A 22,342-nucleotide genomic window follows, 5' to 3' on the forward strand; every position below is an offset into this window, starting at 1 on the left:
AAAGCCAGCCAATTATCAAGTTTAGTTCTGAAACGCGTGAGTTGGGTAACATTTCGCTTGGGCCTGTGACACATTTACAAATTGTGCTTGATTGATGGGCCAGTGGCGTTGGTGGTAGGAGGCAAGAAGTTTGAAATACAACGATCATAATTCGTAGATAAAGCTTATCGCATGCGAAAAGTTTTACGGCCATGCGTAAATAGTTGTGCGCTTTGTTTTCCCTTTTGGCCAAAAGTGGCGCATAATACTCGGAATGAAATGTCGACCATAACAGCGAAAAAAGGGAAATAAAATAAACTGAAGCCGGGTACAGAAGAAAGAAAAATGCGGGAAACTCAGTAAAAATGCAGCGTTTGTTTTAATGAAGCGTGAACACTAGACCACATAATGTGCGGCATACATTTAGAGACACACACACACGATCGCACATGGCAACAACTTTAGGTACACCCCTCAGTTAAAAAAGGTGAGCAACAAAAAACCGAAATGAAAACGAGAAAATCGTCGCGTATTTTACTCTGGTTTGTTGTTGCCTTTTTTTTGGTTTTGGCGATTTGCTTTTTTCTTCTCTTTTTTTTTTTGGTTGTTTGACGCATTTTAAAAATATCCTAGACGCAATTGTTGCTTTTGTTTGGCTGTCTGTTTGTCACATTACTAATACGTCGCGTTGTCTTTGATTTTCGTCGTCTTGTGTTGATTTTATTTTTAAGCGACGTCTTTCCTTTTAATTTTCGCACGTAAAGTGCGTGACTTTTAATTAGACTACAATAAATGTGCGAAATTGTGTGGGTGATGAGTCTGCCACTGGGCTAGTGTGTTGGTTAAGAACTACAATTTTAAGTGAGATACATGGGTGTGAAAGTGGCCGATACTGACTAGAATTCCTTAGGTACTTCCGCTAAGATTGAGATGTTGAAAGATGGAATTTTAATTATGAAGAATTTTAAAATTAAATTATTTAAAACATTTCCGCTAAAAGTTTGCAGGTTTACAGAATTTTAAAATCAAATTACCGAGAATTGAAACATTCAACATTTCTTAAAAATTTCTTTCTTGGAGTATTAAACTATAAAATAAATTTTTGCACAGCTCACAACTTTATAAGTCGTTTTGACGTTTCTTATCTTTGTGTTTTTTATTTTTCAGTTATTACTTACATTTCAGTAATAAAATTGTAATAGTTAAATATCTTAAAAATATTATCTTTTTATTTTTCTTTTCCCGATGATTGTGTGCAAATCGCTGATATCTCTGCCTTCTATATGTTGTCAATAGATCTGGCGACCGATATTTGCTTTGTTGTTAACATCGCCGCATGTGATTGGATCGTATTCAGCTTGTGTGCGTATATATTCACTGATTTTGCCTTCGCCTGTCTCGTGCACTAAATATTTAAAATAGCTGCATCTTGAGAGGATTTTTCCCGCTGCCGATGAGACTGCGGCAAATGCAGCGGCAACCCAATTGCTTCCGGTTCAAATCGATTACACAAAAGCGCTGCCTTTGAGCGCTCAGGTTTTCTACTCGTACTTTTCCTTTTCCCCAGCGGCAGTGCTTTCCCCGCAGATTGTTGGCAAGTATCTAACAGTGATGCCTTCAAGTATCTTATGCCTCTGTTTCCATACAAATGAAGTGCACATCGATTAGTGCATTCGGCTGGCTGCCTGAGTTATGTTTCGGTATCTTTTTCATTTCCCCCGTTCGCCGCTTTTCTTGTTTTTCCAAAGAAAATTAATTGTTTTGTAAACACGGGAGTTGAATTGGAGGGGGCTGAATAGTTGGGGAAAGGGGTCTTTGAGAGAGAGATCCAGATCAGCGACAATAATCCAGAGCCAAATGCATCGCATCGCCTTGTTTGCATTCTGATAGATATTCATCTATAAGGCGAGTTGTCAAGGAACGCCACCGCACATCAATCTTGCGCTAAGCATTCCATAATACACAAATAGTACGTATGAAAACAAGTATATTTATTCTCGTTCAATCTTGTGACAAGTGTCAACACGATAATGAACGTCAGACACTTAGCGGGGAAAATAAATACAAATTTATCTTCTCTTGAACTAGAATTTCATTGTTAAACTCATACATTTCCTTGCGTATTTGTTAAATTCTTTTCGCTTTCCGTTTGGCATTGAAATAGTTTTGTTCGTAGTAGGGAAAATAATTAACTCAAATAGTTGCAACACAACATTGTGTTTTGTTTATTCTTGGGCCCAATTTATTTTATTGCCCAAACCTAAAGTTGGGCAAAAGCCATAACCGCAAAAGCCATGAATAAATTGCACAAGTAAGTGAAGAGTCTGGGAATTTGTGGTTTTGGCACTGTTTTTTACTACCAACCGCAAGAAGAATGAGATACGACATAACTAAATGGTTTTCTGGGTAATGGATGCTGGTAATAAATATCGCGAATTAGCTTAACTACTGAAAACAAACAAATAAATCAAACGAAAAATAAATAAAAAATATTTAATATAATGAAATTGGCAAAAACGCATAAATATAATTAAGAACAGGAAACCTTCACTTTCAAACGCTTAATCCGGTTATTGTATTTGTTTTCCTTTTTCCTACCAAAATTAATACTTATAAAACATAAACTTTATGCTAATTTCATCGCGTATTTATTTTATTAGGCTATTAAAATTTTTATTCACCTGTTATAAATAAATTATTTGAGCTTTTTGTTGGTCAGCCGAACTACGTGAGTCATTTGCATATTAGCAAAAACCTAAACCGAGTCTAATAAAATTTACATATGTCCAACATTTCGGGGTGTAATAAATGTCCAAAGAGCGTTTCTGGCTTTTGTCTTTATATTGGGGGTAGCCGAGCGTCTGACATGAACTAATTAAGTTGCGCAGCTCGGCTTAGATTTATCGCCGTTCAGGCGATCCGCCAGATACTTTCCAAATGCCTCAAAGCCCATCTGTCAGCGCCGCCATTAAAACAGCGGCTAGCGCAAATGTCAAACGCATTTCAAACGCATAAATTTTGGCGTCGTTCGTGAAAACGGCAGGAAAAACAAAAGCAAAACAAAGTATAACGAAACTTACTAATCAGTTTGTGGAGCGACTGCCATTTCAGTTCAATGACTAGGCCTAGGCTTCGGTTTCAGTGGCTTCCCAAAACCATCATGCAAACTCAAAGCAAGAGACACTAATTTAAATATTTTTCTGGGCGTTTTTGCTTTGCGACTTTGCTGACTTGTTGTCAAGCTGTTGGCGGCGACAAGCTGCACAGATTATATTTTTTAATGTATCAGGGAAGGTGCCATTCATTTCGGACAATGGTCTGCTTTTGGGAAATATTTAAGATTTTCTTACGGCAAATACATACCATTTAGCCATAATTTTTTTTGAGATTTTTTTATCCGCGTGTAAATTTTAGGTGTTTTTAAAAATTTTTTAATTAAATTTTTTAACCTATTTTTATTAAAAGAATTTATTTTCTTTAACTTACAGACTTATACCTACTCCAAATATTTTATTTATACTTTTGGTTTAACATTTCTAAAAATTTGTATACATTTTATTTTATTTTTCGACAAAAAAAAAACGCTGAAACTTCTCATTTTCACCCATTGTACAGTATTCAAGATTATTTTATTATAAAATTAATTCATTCGCTGACCAAAGATGCCGCCACACGTCTCTGGCCATTCATTATTATACATTTTCTTTGAGTTTTTTTGGGCATTGGTTGTCGCGGTTTTTTTGTGCTTTGGACATTAATTTGATTAGATGACTGCCACCGAAGATTGCCACTTAAATTTGGGTTAAGTAAATTTCAAGTTTTATAACGGAACCGCATTTGCCCGTACGACAAGTGTTAAGTTCTTTGGATTTCCCGTACTCGTAAATTTAGGAGTTCAGTGATCAGTGATTGGACTTTCGCTTTCGTTTTTCAGGGCAGCAATTTGCAAGAACAATCACCGTAATCAAGTTTGGGCTCTGATTAAATATTGCGTTCGATTATATGTATATTGCCTTTTGGGGAATTAAACGCATAAAAGATTTCATTATTTTTTTATGCTCCTCATAATTTGTTGAATTGTGGAGGCTTATGAATGACATACGAGCCGATGGGCTCAGGTCGTAAAAAGCAGATACATTTGTATTTTTGGCCCTGCCAACCATAGGTGTAATTTTTATATACCATCCACATTTTTAGGTATTTCTTTTTAGTTGTCCAGGGCTATTTTTACTACTTTCGGCATGTGTCAAGACACGCTTCCCTTTTGGGGGTTTTATCTTCTTTTTTTTTTCGGCGCTTTTGTTGATGTGGTCGCTGAGGCTGGAATTTTTGTTGCCCTTACAGAATTCTACATAAATTCTACTACTGAAAAAACAACTTATATAAACAACGCCTTGAGACCGAATCTGCGGCTGGCTTGGCACACATTTTGCCTGCTGTGGCACACATATATTTTTTATACACACTCGTATTTGGGTGAAAGGCATTAAACCCGAGAGTGGCAAAAATATTTCTTGATCTGCTGAAGGATGATGAAAACTCGAAGAATTTCGCTGATTTTTATATTACACATATAATATTGGGTTTCTCTGATTCATCGGATTTCGTCGGCAGCTGGCATGCAAATGCCGTTTTTACGATCTGGAGGGTTTAGGGTTTTCGTAACAAACTAAGTATATCATAAATTCATCTCAAAGTCAACGCATTGCATAACTTTGCCGGCAGTTTGGACAGAAGGACGCAAAAGCAATTAACATTTTGATGGCACAGAAGTCGTGTGTTTTTCTAATTTTTTTCGTTCAAGTTGTCTCTGTGTTTTGTCGCCAATTGGATTTGTGGCTCTTCCTGCTGTTTTTGTTGTTTATGGTAATTAAAACGGGGTGCACTTAAATGTTGCATAAAAAATGCTTCTGCGTAGGCTTGCTGAACACGTGCCAAAAAGACAGCGAAGCCGAGTGAGTGGAAGTGCAGCGGCAACGTCACTCAGCCGCCCCGTTGCCCTGCGAATATCTTATAGATACACTTGTACTTACATAGATACTCTGCCGGCGCAGTTAGTGCGTGATTATTTTCAAATTCGACACAGTTTTCTGCGCGAATTGTTTTTGTTGCCTATTTTATTTTTAAACAATTTGCCTGTCCACCAGTCTTGAGGGGCTTTCCCTCTCCATTTCTCTCTATCTTCCTCTCTCCGTTTGGGAAAGTCATTTTCGATGTTTTCACCGAGTTTTTCCTTTGCGTAACTGCTCCCTTTGGGCAAAAGTTTTTATGTAACCTCTTGCCGATCAGTTGTCGGCTCTTATAGACACAATTGTTGATGGACCGTTGGCTAAAAATAAAATGTGCCACTTTGTCGTCTGTCGTTGTTGTCTCTTTATATAGCCGAACGCTAATTAAAATGTCAAAAATTGCGTTAAAAACGCTTAGCTGAAGAATTTATGTACAATTTGGCTTAGTCCGAATTTGTGCTGCAAATGTTCGCTATGGAATTTTCAAAGCCAATTCAAAGATGCCATAAATTTGTATTCTGCGCAAGTGAATGTCACGTGATAATTATAATCTCTTACTTAATGATAAGTCTTCATGTCAAGCATAATCAACTAAATTCTCACCCCACATCTCTTCTCATTGCAGCTCTTCAACTATGTTAGCCAATCCAAGTTTGGCCAAATAAACAACAGGCTGAGATTGCTTCATTCCTCGCTCCCCAAAAATTGTATCGCGGGAATATCTGACATGACAAAAAAGTCGTTGGCGTTGATAAGATGCATTATCAGCGGGGAAGACGAAGATGAAGATCCGCAACAGCAACAGCAGCAATTGAAAAGTGTTGAACAAGTCTACGATATGATAACCTAATTTCCTGCCAGGAAAAAGGCGAAAAAAAGGTTTTAACAAAAGAGAGAGACTCTTACATACAAAGCAAAGTCAGTGAAAAAAGTAAACCCAATCGAAACGAAAGTAAAAGATTTCTTAAACGGGGCGTTCATATGTTTCAACGACATTCGAGGGCGTGGCGAAGTCGAAGGCCCAATAAACTGGCAAACAAACTATAAACAACAGCGGATACAAGAGCGAAGACTTGCTCAAAAATTATAAACATTCGGATTCGGGCGGAAAACAACGGCTCGAAAAACCCCTGCGAACCGAAAGTGGTGATCTTTGATGCGAAGAAACCTGCGCCTGGACTGGAGGGCCCTGGCGCTGCTGGGCGCCCTCCTCTCGTTCATCATCGCCTGGCCGGGCCTTGTCTTTGCGATGCCCCTCATGGCCATGGATAACTCGACAGACTCTTCTCTATCCATAACCAGCTCTATATCCACATTCAAATCCAGCACATCCAGCGGCACGAACAATAGCAATCTGTTTAGTAATAGTTATCTACAAAGTGATCATAGTCGTAGTAGTTTAGTGCCGAGCGCAGTGAGTGAACGTAGTGTAAATCAAACAACCGCAAATCAAAGTATTAATGCTGAATTTAATCAGAGCCTAAGGACACCACAATACCAATCGCGATCCCAGGAGGAGGACTCCGATCAGCTGGAGGAGCCGCTGGGTTTCGTCATCTCAGCGGTGCCGAAAGAGCACCTCGCCGTTTTGTCGCGTACCGAACGCAGCATTCGTCACCAGAATCAGCAGCATCACCATCAGCAGCAGCAGCAGAAGAAGCACCACCACCCACAAAATCATCATCATCAACAGTCGCCCGCTGACAATAATTTCATTGGTTCGAAATCGAAAAGACTGAGCAACCCTAGAAGTAATCTAAACATAAATAGCAGTAGCAGTAGCAACACTCCCATCAGCAATCTGGACCGCAACGAGCGCTCCACGGTGCCCCAGTCCCATTTGGCCTGGACATCCCGCAAGATCCAGTTGTACATCAAAAATCGCATCCTTCAGATAATGCGAGATGGCATTGTCAACGGGACACAGGACGAGAATAGTGAATTCAGTAAGTAATCTTGAAAATATGCTAATTTTAAAATGATTACTTTTAGTATTTTTTGGTATTTGTAGTATTTTTCCCACCATATTCTTATAATTCCCAAGTTGTTTTTTGTTTCCAAAAATATGTAAATATTTTTCTATATTAGGGATCATCTTAAAATCATATGTCTCCATTTCTGAATGATGTTATTTGTTTTGGTGCCACTCCCCACCTATTATGAACTTCAAAGTAAACGCCTCCCACCCCCTCATTACTCACTTATTTCTTTTTGGTTCGCTTTGAATATGTTTTATGTTCAATTTCTTTGGGTGTTCTCTTGTTTGGTTGTTTTTTTTCCAACCCGAACCACCCATTCCACTTGGACTGCATAAACAACCAAATAAACTAATGCCTATGGCCATATGAAATATTTAGAATATCAGAAATAATACACGCCCACGCACACCAGCACAGGGATGTATATATATCCGATCCTCCACCTATATAGAGCACCCAGCACAAGTTGAAAGTTCTCATAAAATGCTGCGTAACACACGCACTGAGATCCGCCAAAGAAATCGTATTTTCCGCGGCTCTCGTCTGTTTATGTTGGGCATCATTAAGTTAGACACTTGATTTGGCAATGCTGCGGCCTGAGCATTGTATTATTTGGCATATAAATTCTTTAGTGGGCTAAGGGCATAAATCTTGCCTTAATTAACCGCTCGCCCTGATTAGCCGGGCTCCCTGTGGGAAATGAATGAGTCAGATGAATTTAGTCTGATGAAGATGAAGATCATCATGAAGCAGCAGCAGCATTTGCATAACTTTTTTGTTGCCCCAGTCGAATTAATTTACAGCTTCATTTTCATTGACTTCCTTCCCTCCAGTTGGCCAGCAATTTGCAGCACTGATAATAAAGCCACCGAAAAACTTGTTGTACAACTTGGGTCCGGTTTTTATTTTCTTATCGGGCGAGTGCATCATCGCCATTGAGGAACAAACATCGTGAGCTCTCCAGATGCCGCATAGATAGCGGGGATTTTGTTTCGCCGGGGTACTGTTTTTACTTTACATACATGTCTCACGGGGCTGCCTGGGCCTCAGGTGTTAATTTGATTTTGGACTCGATCAGGCGGCGATAATGCGAGTGGAGTGCGATAAGATTGAAATTGCCGTATAAAAGAGCTTTTTATAAGACTCCTCTGATGGAGTGCGTGCGGTTGTGATTCGATAGTGGGTGTCGGGTGTTGGTAGAGATTTTTATAGTCAACCCTCCCACTGCCCACTTTTCGGGTACTCTCACCCTCAAACTTGGGACTTTCACAGGCCAAATCAGTGGCAACTAACAAAGCAATTTGTGTTTATTAGTGACTGAGTGAGTCTTTTATGGGCTGTAAATTGTACAAAGTGCACCAAAAATCACGTTCCGGATATTGTGCTAAACTTCTGTTGGAGTGGTAAAGCTTTATCGCCTATCTTTCGCACTTTATATTGTTGGATAATGTAAGATAATGAGAATTTTTAAAAGTTTTTACGACATTAGAGGGATTTTTAAGTTGACAAAAAGATCAGAAGGTGATATAGCAAAATGAATCATTTTTGCTTAAAGATTTAAACAGATTATTTTATCTTTATAAGTTCTACGAATAATTGTGCATATAAAAGTACTGAAAATTTTTTTTGTCTGAAATACAAACTTTAATTATTTTGGTTACATTTGTCCCTTTCTTACACTTCATAAATCGCTGGAAAATGTCGACAGACAGCGACAACTGCATCGAAATAAAGCTGTCCAAACAAAATGAAGACGGCCAAATTTTGAGCATTTTCCACTCCGTCAGCTTGCATCTTCAGTGGCATTTCGCGAGGCTCATCAACCAGTTGACCTCCAAAAGTCGGGTGAAGCTCAACGCCAGTTGCAGTGGCAGTTTCCCGCAAATTGCAGCGGCGACTAACGGTGTTCGAAGCAGACTATATACCCTCACTGAACCTGAACTGAACCCCAGCCCGATCCGAACCCAGGTCCGGGCTGGAAGATACAAAAATATACCTCTGCACTGGGGGCGTGCATACCATATTTTTGAGATGATATATGGAGAGTACTTGGCCCGGCGGGCAGACGGCAATTATGCGACTGATTTAGTGCGTGGAGCGAGGTGTGAAGTTGAGTGAAGCTGAAGCTCAAGTCAAGTCAAGTCGCCCGAAATCCCAGAAAGAAACTGAAAAACTGGAGCCGGTGGATGCTAAAAGCTTCCGACAGCATCTTTTGATAACTTAATTTACGGCACGTCTTTCGCGGCCTGTGAAGTTGATGAAGTTGCTCCGACAGTTTGGCCAACATTGCATCGATCCAACTGCAGTTACTTTCACTGTCACTCGCCTCTCGACTCCGGCATGTTAATTGTCTTTTTAAATACTAAACCTTCTATGTTATTATTTATTTATGAGGTTTTTTTCCGGGCCAAGCCTTTGAAAGTGGCGGGTGTTCTAGAAACTTGAAAAAATGTCTTTGTTAAATTTTTAGTGCGTAAAAAGTCAACAAACGCTGGCTTTGTTGGAATATTTTTTGGGAAAGTGAACTCGTTAAAATTGGTCTAGTTTACAACGCATTTCTCGATTAAGATGCCATTCCAACTTTCCAGAGTTTTTTATGTCTTGCTTAGAATTTTCGTAAATTTAGATAATTGCATCAATTTTAATCCCCCGAGATCATGATAAATAGATTCGGCACGGCAATCAGGCATAAAAAGAATAAAGGAAGTTTCAACACCGCTAATTCCTAAGCATACCAAATGGCCGGACTATTATATCACTTTCGGCACATAATACGATAAATTAATTTTACACAAACATTTTGCCCCTGGCTACGTCACGGATCCGATCCAAAGCAATCTATTGAGCGATCTCGTTTTTTTTCTGGCTAGACGGCGGCCAAACATTTATTGTTGGAATTTTTCTGCTTGGACAAAGTTGTAGGGGAATTGGAAGATGTTTATATGGGGGGAAAATCAAACAGAATTTTAAATACTCTACACATTTAAAAACATTTTAAATTTTAGAATCTGAAAGATTTAATTTAGAAATTCTCCATTAACATTTTATAAAGATTTAAGTAAATAAACTCGAGAGATATTGAAATGAGTGGCATTCCAATTTAAATAATATATGATTATAAAAATTTTAAAGTTGATTTCTGCTAAATATGAATTTATTTATCTACGGTAGACTTTTCCATCCACCGGTGGATGAAAATCTTTTGGAAATCCGACTTTCGGTGGATATATCCGCGTGTAAGTGAGTGGGTGGCGGGAAGATGAGGAGACAACACTTGACAAGCTATTGTCAGCGATGTGGCTCATCATCAGTCAGCGATGGCAGCGGTGGTGCCGGTAGTGCCGGTAGTGGTGCTGATTTATGCGCCGGCCAACATGGGGACTTGAAAATACCGCGAAAGTGTTTTGTTTTAGATAAGATTATGTCCCATAGTTTCTCGGGGGAGCAAGCGGGATGGCGAATGGGCGAGCGAACGACGCAATATGTCAAATGGATTTACCAGCAAGTTGGCGTGGGTTAGATTTTCGGATGGAAAATCTCTTCCTCTGCAAATGTTTTTCCGGCAGCCGCTCGACTTTTCGGCTTCTGCTGACTTCTTTATTTTTAGCCAGGTGGCAATGAACTGTTTTGGTCTCTGGTCTGTGGTCTTTGGTCTCCTCTCCACTTGTCGGTTACATAAAAAGGTCTAGGCCATATAAGTTGGTCAATAAAAATAACATCGTTGATATGTCCATTACCCCTATATTGTCAATGGGACAATGTTAAATTATGCGTAAATTCGTAAGACCGCAAACATTTTGTAAACGGCCCCCGAAGACGTCGATGTCGATGGTTTATGAAGCTGGCCCCGCTATATAAATTACAATGATTAATGACATTTTGCACGCAGTTCTCGGCGGCTGTTGCTGCCGTGGTTATTGGCGTTGTTTTACAATCATTTTTACGGGCAATTCATTTTCACCCAGGTCGATTCACATTCAGGTCCGACCAGCAGATATTCAAGCTCTGCCCGGTGGCACAGAAACCACTCGAAACATAACCATATTTTTGGCAGTGAATTAAAAGTGAAGGCTGCAAGGGAAAATGGGGCGTATGAGTAATACGATACTATAACTCTCATTTAATATGATTCCATTTACTTTGTTACTTATTTCCTTTTTAAAGGTAATTAAATTTGTGAGCATATTTTTAGGATAAAGGCGATATCTATCTGAGATATAATTTTAATAACGTATTTATTTCTTAAAATATTTTGATATTTATTGTAAATGTAAATATTGTAAATTTATATCATATTGAGTAAAGATCATAATTATCTTATTTTACATTTACAAAAAAATACTAATTTTGGTATTTCGAAATAGTACATTTATAATTTCTTTGAAATAACTGATATGAAACATACCTTGATATGAAATAAGAAGAATTTATCCCTATCTCATATTAAATTTTCTTTCTGTGCATAAAGAAATTTTACTTCAGTGCATTTACTGCACTTTTAGTAGAGTTTTCTTTGCATTCGGTTTGGCTTTGCGGTTCGCATAGCAAAGCGATAATTTTACCAGATACTTACTCGTCTATATAGACATTTCCATACCGACACGTTCATGGTCATTTGAGTCGTAAATCTGTGGGCCCAGACATGCGTTTCGCGGAGTTGGAAAAATTTGGGTTGGCACGAAATCGGATGGGTATCCAAAAAGCGGCCAACTTCACAGAGTCCATTGAACAAGTGGTAAACAGTCAAAACACGGCCACCTACAAGTTGCAAATAAAATCGGGGAAAAAAAACTCAGTCCAAAACTGGATCAATGTATTAATGCACTTTGCGTTGGCGATGCAAATGCATTTTTTCCACGATTTGGGTTTTCCTCTGTAACTCGAAGCCTTTTTGGCCAACCGGATTTCGTGCAAATAAAGTGATTAATTCGAACCGAAATTGCTCACCGATAGCGCAGATAATTTGACTCATTGCCCAACACCTAAAATCCCAAACCATTCGCAATATTTCTCATGAAAATTCCTCGGGCGCCAAGAAAAGATTTTCCCCCCGGCTCCGAAGTTCAACAATCATAAATATCATATCGGAAAGCTTAAGTGTGTTATCTTCGGAATTGCCCCATAAAATGTTTGGACCTAAGTGTGTCACCTACTCTGCGACTAAGTAGGTCTCTAGTAGTTGTGCCCCCGGGGATTATAAATTAATTGCACTGTAATTGCCAATTGCCCGTGCTATCGTAAATCTAAAGTTGAGGAAAATAAAAGTGAACGTTGCGTTGGAAGTTGATAAGAAAGTGTTGAGCATGGGCATCGCGGAGTTCCAAGAATTATTTGAGTAAACTGCAGTTACACCTTCGAAATCTCTGGCGTTTAACAAACTTCCTCGAGAGATGTGAGAAACTGTTGTTTACTCAAGCCAAACATTTGGGTTAAGAAAAGCGAAAGTTCTCTCTTTTTTCGTTCACGGGTGCTGAGTGATTATGATCGAAAGCGAAATTGACGGATGGGTTTGGGAAATTACAGACCTATTTTTACATTCAATCAAAGGTGAGCTACTCAAAGGCTTCGAAATAAATTTTGAAAATCAAATAGAAAGGTCTTGACTTGGATGCCTGAGGAAATTATTTCCAAACAATTTATTAGCGACAATTTGCCGACTTGTAAATGACATATTAATGATCGTTTCACTGCAGCGAATCCAACGCCACTATTAGCAGACCAAAAAGCAAACAACCATCATTGACAACCGCACACGCGCTGAAAATAACAAAATTTCAATTTACAAGAGGCGTTTGCTCGTTATGAATCCGGTTTAAACGAAAGCCGACTCTCCTTGGGATCGGATTGGATACACCATATACACCTCCTTCTCAAATATGTTCGCACTTAATAGCTCAAGTTTACAGAGCCAATCATCGACAAATTGCCGCACTAATCTACCCGGCGAAACAATTTTCGGGGCGGTGAATAAATTTTTCGCATGCAAAGAGTGTACGGACACCAAACCCCCTTTTCAAAGGGGGGTCTCCTTAATATGCACGACTATGGTCGGGCCATAAAAAATGTGGCAAGGGGTCTGTGGAGAGACCCGCGTGCCGCGGATCCCGCTCTATATTAGCTATTTCAGCTACTGGAAGCGGGTTAAGTGCGTGTGCAATTTGCGTAGATAAAACGCGGCTTCATTCCCGATGGTGTCTCGAAAATATATCCACATATCCCAGTCGAAAATGACTTCCGTTGGAAAAAAAGAAGTGAAAAAAGCGAAATGCGACTAATGGTGGCCGGGACTCTGGCGCATCTTGCAGATACATTTCGTGATCGCTGCTCGTGTCTGCATCTTGCAAGTAGGAAGTGAACCCAATTGAGGTGATGACACACACAGCGAGTCCCAGTGCGTTCTGATGTTGTGCAGTGTATACAAAATTCTAATGACCATGCTGGGGGTTGCAGGGGCAGAAAGAAGGGGGAAAAGGGTGGCGTGTGTCTGGGAGAAGGTCTGAGCCAGCACTCAAAAAACTAATTATAATTTTGATTTTTAATTTCCAAAAATAGTTATGAAAAAAAATATTTTTGAAGGTTTGTCACTGATATAGATTTTTATTAAACATTTTTATAATTTTTTCAACAATTTTTAATGGAATATAATGGAAATAAATAAATCAATAAAATTCAGCCGCAAGTAATTTGTATTTTAATCGAATATTATATATTTAAAATATTTTGAATTCCAGTTTTTAAATGAAAGAAGTGAAATATAGTGAAATATTGTTAAACATTATTTAAACACAAATTTTAAATTTAGTACATATTTAAGAATTTTATTTTATTAAATTTCGATATTTAATGAATATCTAGGAATCTTTTTTTGGAGTGTGGGCCATTGACTCGAACCCGTTCTCTGTGTATACACGCTTTATTTAAACTAATTGACGCCAGCGGCATGAGTGCAAGGTGTGCGGGTTCCCCTGGCATCTGCCGCCCCCCAAAGACCCCATCCCACCCCCTGGCAACCACGATTTTCCCATTTCCCCCGCTCCACCCAACCATATGTGTGTGCGAAGGTGCAATTGGAAAAGTGTCAATTGTTTGGTCTGGTCGAAGAAGAGGGCAGCATCGTCATCGCTTCGCCGGCCAATTGATGGGCGTCAAAAGTGAACAATGAGTTTCAATTAGTATCTATGACTGCCCGCTGGATTATCCAGGGCAATGAGGAAGTCTGAAGTCTGCCTGAATGGGCAGCTGATTGAGCCAACTCCCCAACCTATCCCCTAGTCTTTTTCTCCTCCCAGAATGACATAACATTCTGCGCAGAATTCCTTTGGAGAGTGCTTCCGCATCGGTGGCAATTCTTTTGCATTTGCATTTCATTCACTTTCCTGCTCACATTACGGCCCATTCACAGGCCGAGTATTCATTATCCAATTTGATGGCCCGCCGCTGATCGAGGGGCTTTATGAGCCCATTTTCGTGGTAGATCAAACACTTTCCTCAGACGGCGGCCAAACGCTTCCGTGGCAGGTCAATTTTATGAGCGCCACTAAAGTGTCTGGAGTAGTTTTAAGAGCTGCAATCTGTTTGTTTTCAATGGCATTTTTTGGCCAATAGGAAAAGCCAGCAGCCTCAGTGGCTTCTTAACGAGCTTGCTAATTTGCCAAACAGCTAGAGTCTCAGAGGACCGATGATATTGGTATTCCGCAATATTTACAGCGGGCAAACAGAAGATCTGCGGAGGAGATCATGGATGAATGCACTTACCACGGCGAGTAATTGAAGTGCAGGATGGACGCTTGATTTTATGACCGGATTTAATGGCCAACGAGGAGGCCAATGCAGTTGCATAATGAGGCTGGCTCCAGTGACCCACTAACTTCGGTCCCTCGACATCCATTCTGGGCTTTCGAAAAAAGGGAAAATGAAAATGACCACCCACGTGGGCAGTCCAGCCTGCCTGGTTGACTGACAATAAATTTTAAACGTTCAATTTACCGAGGGCCCCCGACAATTGAAAGTGCTCAGCTGCCCAGGGGCAAACAACTTGTTAACTTGTTCAACAGTTTTTCTTCTGTTTCTCTTATTTTCTGGTCTTGTTCTGGCTTTCTTCCTCTCGTCTCGTCTCGATTACTTCACTTGATTGACCCATTTATCTTCAGTAGTTCGTGCATTTATGAATGATAATTTTCGGCGGCTGGCAAAGGCCAGTTCCATTAGCATTCTACAATGTAAGTAATACCGGTAAGCTACTGGCCTTTGTCTGGTGCTCACTCGCCCACTGGAATCGTGCCCGTCTAATTGACCATTCCACCATTCCAACGGTGGTGATATCGCATATCAGCCATATAAAATATAAAATTGCCTAAACCCAAAAGCGGCCAATAGGCATTGCATTAAATTTATGGCCGTCGCCGCCGCGGCCTTTGTTGCATTTTATTTTGACATATTGTTGACAAATGTCACCGGAGTTCGTATTGTGGGGTGCCATGCTAATTACCTTTGCAACGTCTCTGACAGTCCGTGACAGTCCGCCCCCCGACTACCCGACACTCCCACGCGATATACGCGATCCCCGATCTCCAGATCTCTCGAGGTCCGCGCCCCAGTCTCTCTGGTGATCTATGGGAAATGTCGCCACTGGACTCGCGGACTTGAGTTGTTGAATTGTTGCCGAGTGCCAAATTAGCAGCGCACCCACTTGGAGTGAATTGGACACAGATGCTAATAAATGTTTGGCCGCCTGGGAATGTGGCTGAATGTGATCAGTCAATCGGTTTAGTGGAAAAAAAATATGGTCTTGTGTTGATATTGAAACCTGAAGAGTGTAAACAATTTACTAATAGTTTGGAGATTAAATACAACAAATTGTAAAAATTTTATAAAATTAATTTGAATAGTATGAGAATTATATCTTCTTCAAATGTTTGATTTAAGATATTTTATTTATAAGCTTTAAATTTTTTGTAGATTTGTCTCATATATTTTTTGGGAAATTTTTTCGGTTACATACTTTTTGAATACCACATTTTCCTCACTTTTATGAAATCTTTATTAAAGTGATTCCAAGGACAAGATGAATGTACATGTTTCCATTTTTAGATTATAATAGGGTAGTGCTTCCTGAAAATGTAACATAGAAAAACGAAAAGAGTTTGAAACACACGGCGGATTAAACTATTAAGTGGCTGCACTGCTTGCTGCCTAAACTCGAAAATCCGCAGCACTTAATCATTGGGACGGGGAACCACCGGGAATCAACGCTGCTTGACACTAGCACGAGTCACAGCGCCAGCCCGCATCCCAAAAAAAGGGCTTTCATAATCGGTCCTAAGTACTTTCCACTCTGTGCGAGTATCTATGAATTTCTATATATGTATAGCTGGGTATCTGGAAATACTGCTCTGCCTTTTTAGCCGTGGGTGGCAGCTGCTGCTCTGTTGTAACACCGAAATTGATGTACTTACGGCATGATCAATTAAAGTATTAACTCCATTTGAATGCGAGCGCCGTGGGTGTCGATTGAGGCAGCAGCTGATCGGACAACCCCGACAACTGCAGTTTGTTTGGCCAGTTCCTTCGGTGGGGAGCCAGGTGCCGAAAGGTGGAGCATCCGTCATGGGGCTGCCTTTTAATTGCTTTGAAATTTGAAATTCTTCGGACGGCTACCGATTAGATACCGATCTTGGGGATTTCGGATAGCCTAACGGTGCCTTGATTAGATTCATTTCAATTCAATTCAGCAACCTCCGATTCGGATTTCCCCGCTGGCACCCGCTTTCAATTCATTTCAGATACAATTTTACTTTGATTGAGATTGAGATTGAGCGAGGTGAGATGCCCCACTACCAGTTTGTCCAGTGTGTGGCGCCCCGTTCAACCTGTTGATTTGCCTATCAGGCCGGCAGGCTGGCAGGCTTTCCACACCATTGCCACACACCGCAGTTGTCTTGGCCAAAAGGAAAACTCACTGGGCCTGCCTATCCGACTATCGGCGGCATTACATCAGCGATCCATCGATATTTACATATAGCATAGTATAGTATCTCCACCCTCGATGCTCGCCGGCATTTGGCAGATTGATTTGCATCTCGGCGGTCTAATGAAGATAAATGCCCTCGGATTGGCCCATGATCAATAGCTGGGCGGTCTCTCCCTCTCGCTTAATTTATATGTGTGTGTGAGCCAAAGTTAATGACATTCATTTACTTTCTTTCGGCAGACAGTCTGTAGTTGAGGGCGTGATTGTCAAATAGTTTACCTTGTCTGCCGCCTGACGTGTGCGCATTTTGCGTCATTTTAATGGCTTTTTAATGGATCTGAATAGCATAAGCTTTTAATTAACCACTTGTCGGGGAGGATTTATAGGGGAAATAAATTGTTAGACAAATAAATAAAATATAATCGCCCTGTAATAATCAATTCTATTCAATTTGAGCTCTTAATAACATAGGAAAAATATGTAAAAGGTGAGGAAGATTTATGTGTAATTTTATTTAACCTTTTAAATTTAAAAACAAACAAGTACATAAAATAAAACCTTTAAAAATTCCACCATAAATCATTTTAGACAAACTATTCCCATTTTCAATGCCAATCTTTGGAATTCCGAACAAAATAAACATGAAAAACGTTCAAGTTTTCGCACCTGGCCAAGCCATGTGCTCCACATAATCTATCAAATCAGCGGGGAATCTTAGGCAGCATACCCGTTACTCTGGCCATTCAACGAAATTTGTTTCCCATGAAAAGTGATTTCATGTTGACCACAAATCAGGGAAAAGTGCCGATCACATGTGGGCTGGCCCAGCCTCCAATTCAAATCGATGGCTACGATTCAAGAGCCAGTTTAAAGATGCTAATAGAAAGAACTCATATGGAAAACACTATAAAAACAAAAAAACAGCGTTACAATTCAGAGGTGTGAAAATCACAGTCTACGGATAGTTTGCCATAGCTTTTCAGCACTCTTTTTCGCGCAAAAAAACCTCGGGGACAAGAAATTGCAATTGAAATGCCATAAATTAAAAGGAAAAGCGAAGATAGAGTCCACAAGCATACACATAAATAATGCCCTAGGGCCGAGGAATTGACGCGGCCTGCAAGTGAAATGAAAATTGAAATCGTAACGCGGTCGCGAGTTGAAGGCGGTTTTTATCGCTGAGCTGGAAATCGGGAATTGGCCTGCAAGTCGCCGACGGGGTGATAAATCTTTCTATTAGCCAAACTGCGGGTAGGAAGGAGTAGGAAAGAAAGAAGTAAGGAGTACAGGGCCCAAAGGCAAAATGGCAATGGCTAAGGAAATATCTTTTGGTAGCGCCGCCGACGCGACTGTTGAGGCGATTTTAATCGCGCCGCTGCATAATTTATAAATCCATTTTAATCAGCCAGTGCCCGGCAATTACTTTGTCTGCATTTAAATGTGGAGGATGAGGTTTGGGTATGGGTATGGGGATGGGTTTGCGGATGGAGCACTTGAACTTGGCCCAGCGGGGCAGGTGTTGTCTCCGCTCCAATGGCATCTGCTACGTGGCCTAGGTGTGTTAATTCGAGCTCGGCGATTGCGTAGTTTGCTCATTGAGTTGTCAGCCGACTCCACAGTTCAACTGGCCATGATAAATAGCCTGCAATTATGTCCATGTCATCGCCGGGCTTCTTTGCCGGCGGATCTTCCGCTGAAGCAACTATATCTTGAAGTTACCCTAGCCGCTCTTCGGGTTGCCAAATAGCCGGGCAAAAATGGGAAAAAAAATAAATGCTAATTGAATAAACACGCCGACACACAATCCGGCGCGAGAAAGCAACCCACAGTGGCCATAACCATATGCGCACATAAGGCTGTGTACTTATAGTTATGCTCTGCACAAATTGACACTAATCGCTTGACTAAATAGCTGGAAAAAACAAAGCAAAATCGGCCATTTACTAGGATAGTATGGAGCTCTTTTGAAGAGCGCGCGCGATTTTTTCCAAGAAATCTGTGCTAAGTATTTGGATCATTGAAAGTTGGTGAGTAAGAAGGGAAATGGCATGCAAATGATGGAAAAATTATTGATGGAAATTTTACTGATCGGTTATGTGAGAGCATTAGCATAAATTTGAGCGCCTCTTTATGGCGATTTAGTAACATTTATTACGTTATTTGCTGTGAAGCTTATGGGATGTTTTCCTTTTGAGTACCTCGACTATCGGGTACTCATTACTCAGGTAAAGGAAGTGCGAGGGAGAAGGAGATAAGCATGCGGCAAAGCAACTGCTTGTACTACTTGGCTCATAACTTTTTAAAAATGGTCCGATTTGAAAAATTTCTTCTACATTTCGATAAATTCTGTCGAATACAATATATCTTTTTTTAATGGTGATTCACAACCTTCTCTATTTCTATCGTTTTTTCAGTCTTTTCTCTTTGCATTTCCCACTCGCGATTTTCCTTGATCGATTTCAATTGAATGGATATTGATCTTGGGAGTTCCTCGAACTGCACTAGGTCACTCAGTCACCCCGTCAATCGGCAGACCAATAAAGCCACTCAACCGCCAAAGTTCAGCTGGCATTTGTGTGTTAGGAGCGTGTGCCTTGAATTGATATAAATTTCTGTGCCGATGGTTTGCCTACTAACTTACTGAAAGGCCATTGATCTGTAGAAAAAATCAATGCAAAATCTATGCAAAAATATGTAGGGAGAGAGTGAGTGGGCAGGGTCATTAACTGAGCTTTTTCGCAAATGGTTCGGCGGTCAAATTCATAAATCAGTGAGACAAGAATGCAGTTCTATCCCAGCCCATAGAGTATTTTGCAGATAAATTGATGATAGCAGCTGGCAGCTGGGGCGATCCAAAGGCGATCCATTGACTAATAGTGTTAGATTCAGCTATGGCCGATAAGCGTTTTGTTACGACACAACGCACCGGAAAGTACGAACGGCAATTGTCATCAATTATGTTGATTAATAGAGGGCCCAAAGCGCAAACTTGTGTTAATAGTTAATAGCGGTGGTCGGTGCGTTAAGAGGGCGGCTCGTTTGGCGGTTATAAAAATAAAAAAAATAAAATATGGAGCCTTATCGGCTATTGCCCTGGAATTTCGCGATAGCAATCAAATTCGCCGTCAGCTGAAAACTTTTGATGGAATTTGCCGGGGATATTTTAGTATGTTTACTCCAAGAATGGCAGGTCATGCGGAGAGTCTTAAGCCGCTTTCTGCATTCTGAATTTGAATTCTGCAGGAGTTCTTCTTTCCCACACAAACACACTCTGAAATCTTGTGTGATCGGCTTATCGGCATCTCCATTAGATGGTCAAACATATCGGGGCCCCACCTCGAAAAGAAGTCAGCATAATTGATTTGTCTAATGCAGCTTGTTTGTTGATGCACATGCCGAGATACCAAAGATTCGAAAAAGATACATTTCTGCTCGCTTAATTGCAGGCTACCCAGCATGGGAGCTCCTCCGCTGATTAGCTGTTGAGTTATTAGCAAACATAGACGCAGATATAGCCGTGAGAGAAATCCGTAATGGATCCCCGATTCCCATATCTGAACTGAACTGGGGGCAATCATTCATTTGTTTCTTGTTTGGCAATCAGCGGCATTCGCTGCATCATTCAGAATTATGCAAACAAAGGTGCTCCAGTGGAGGGGAAGGTGATCTCTGGACAGGATTGACGTACTGTAGTGGACTACAGACTACAGACCGACAGCGGCGACAGCCCACTTGACAAAGACAAAGCCAAACAGAGCTCAAAAGGTTTCATTGCTTAATGTCACGGGGGTCCCGGACTTAAACTGATTTATAATTGCGATACGTCTTTGCAACGCGATACCTTGAGATTCTTATAAGCCATTGCAAATAAATAAGCGCCTTATTCCAGGCGATGACAAGACTCCCGAGACTCGCCAGTGCTCCAATGTGGGCAAAAGGAACTGGCGACAAGTGTGTAAATTGAAACCCATTTGGGTACACCGATCCAATACGATCCCATCCGATCCAGAACTCGGGATGGGTGTTAAAAACAAGCCGAGCACTAGATGTGGCTGCGAAAAAAATCGAAGAGACCACCGACTGTGTCCGCGCCATTTAGCAGCTACTAAAAACTAAAAACCCATCCCCAGCCTCTCCTCAAGACAATGCTCTTGCCATGCTAAATGGAGTGTAGGGAAATAATATTAAAACTTCGGCGGCGCATTTTTATTGAGGCGCCGAAGTTTTCATGCCCTTGTGCATTATTTTCCTATGCCCACTTGTGTAAACTATCAATGATAGGGGTCAAGAATAACAAGATGACTAAAAATAGGTTTATTAGATGGAGAACTAATTGCCTTAATGGTCGATTTAGAGGAAAACATGAGGAGAAAATCGGATAAATGGAGGAGGAATCGTTTATCTATTGCTAAAAAAATAAATTATCTTAAAAAAGAATACAAATAGAATTTGACCTTTGAAATGTATTAATTTGGTATTAAATTTAGACTAATTTTTAACAATCCTTTCAATTAAAATATTGTTCAAGAGAAGATCTTTCATTCCTGTTCTCAAAAACCTAGTAACTGAAATTACACCCATTAACTGAGAATTAATTGTCTTAATTGGTTCATTTGGAAGCCATTTTTCTTGACAGCTGCACTAAGAGTTACACTAGTTTGTAGCTCCGATTATGAGGCTTTTACATTTTAAACTCCTCATAAAAGAGGAAATTTATCTGCTGATAGGCAGTTCTCTTGCCTAGCCAAGCGGGCTTTTCATACTCTCACCAACCGGACTGCATAAAATTGAATAAAAATAAAAAGGCAGCGTCAAAACAGGCAACAAAATATGCGTAATTATCGAGTAGTATTGGTAGCCCCATTCAGTTTCAGTCGGGCGCAACAGACTCAGACAAGTCTTGAACTAAAAAAAAAAGAGTTGGAGCGCTTGAAGATTGGAGACTGAAGAATGGAGACCGAAGACGGGGCCCAAGGGCCTTTGTGTCTGGGTTGGCCGATCGGACTTAGCGGCATCCTGGCGCTAAACGAAACCTGCAAAGAGCCAACAATGCGATAAATTACCCGGCAGCTAATTTAAATGGCATCGAATGGAGCCGAATGGCAGCAGAGCGCAGCGAGCCGTAAAAACCCAATCGAAACTAGATCTGATTAACTTTGATTTATCGTAGGTGGCAAGCCGTTGGACCTAGCCGGCTAAATTTAGCCAGACTTTGGAGATCTGAGATCCCCTGTTGCCCTGGGATATGCTTCAACTTCATTAGCTGGCTGCGACCCCGGGCGGACCTTTTGGATTGAATTGTATTCAGAGGCGTGAGCTTGAGTAATGTGGAGGCGTCGGGTGGCCACATATTTGCACTTTGACTCGCTGACTCCGCGACTCTTCGACTCTGGCAACTGGGATTC

The 22,342-nt window shown here is 40.6% G+C and overlaps 1 protein-coding gene across 2 annotated transcripts in view; it reads left to right on the forward strand.

Moving 5' to 3' along the window:
* bnl (fibroblast growth factor branchless) overlaps positions 1–22,342 on the forward strand; it is a 44,628-nt gene that overhangs the window by 2,619 nt on the left and 19,667 nt on the right. For both annotated transcript variants that reach the window (XM_017151808.3, XM_017151809.3), the window contains exon 2: positions 5,614–6,934. In XM_017151808.3, the coding sequence (XP_017007297.2) occupies positions 6,145–6,934 (790 nt within the window). In that variant the 5' untranslated portion in view covers positions 5,614–6,144. The remainder of the gene's footprint in view (positions 1–5,613; positions 6,935–22,342) is intronic.

This window comes from Drosophila takahashii, chromosome 3R (assembly GCF_030179915.1).
Source record: "Drosophila takahashii strain IR98-3 E-12201 chromosome 3R, DtakHiC1v2, whole genome shotgun sequence".
NCBI lineage: Eukaryota > Metazoa > Arthropoda > Insecta > Diptera > Drosophilidae > Drosophila > Drosophila takahashii.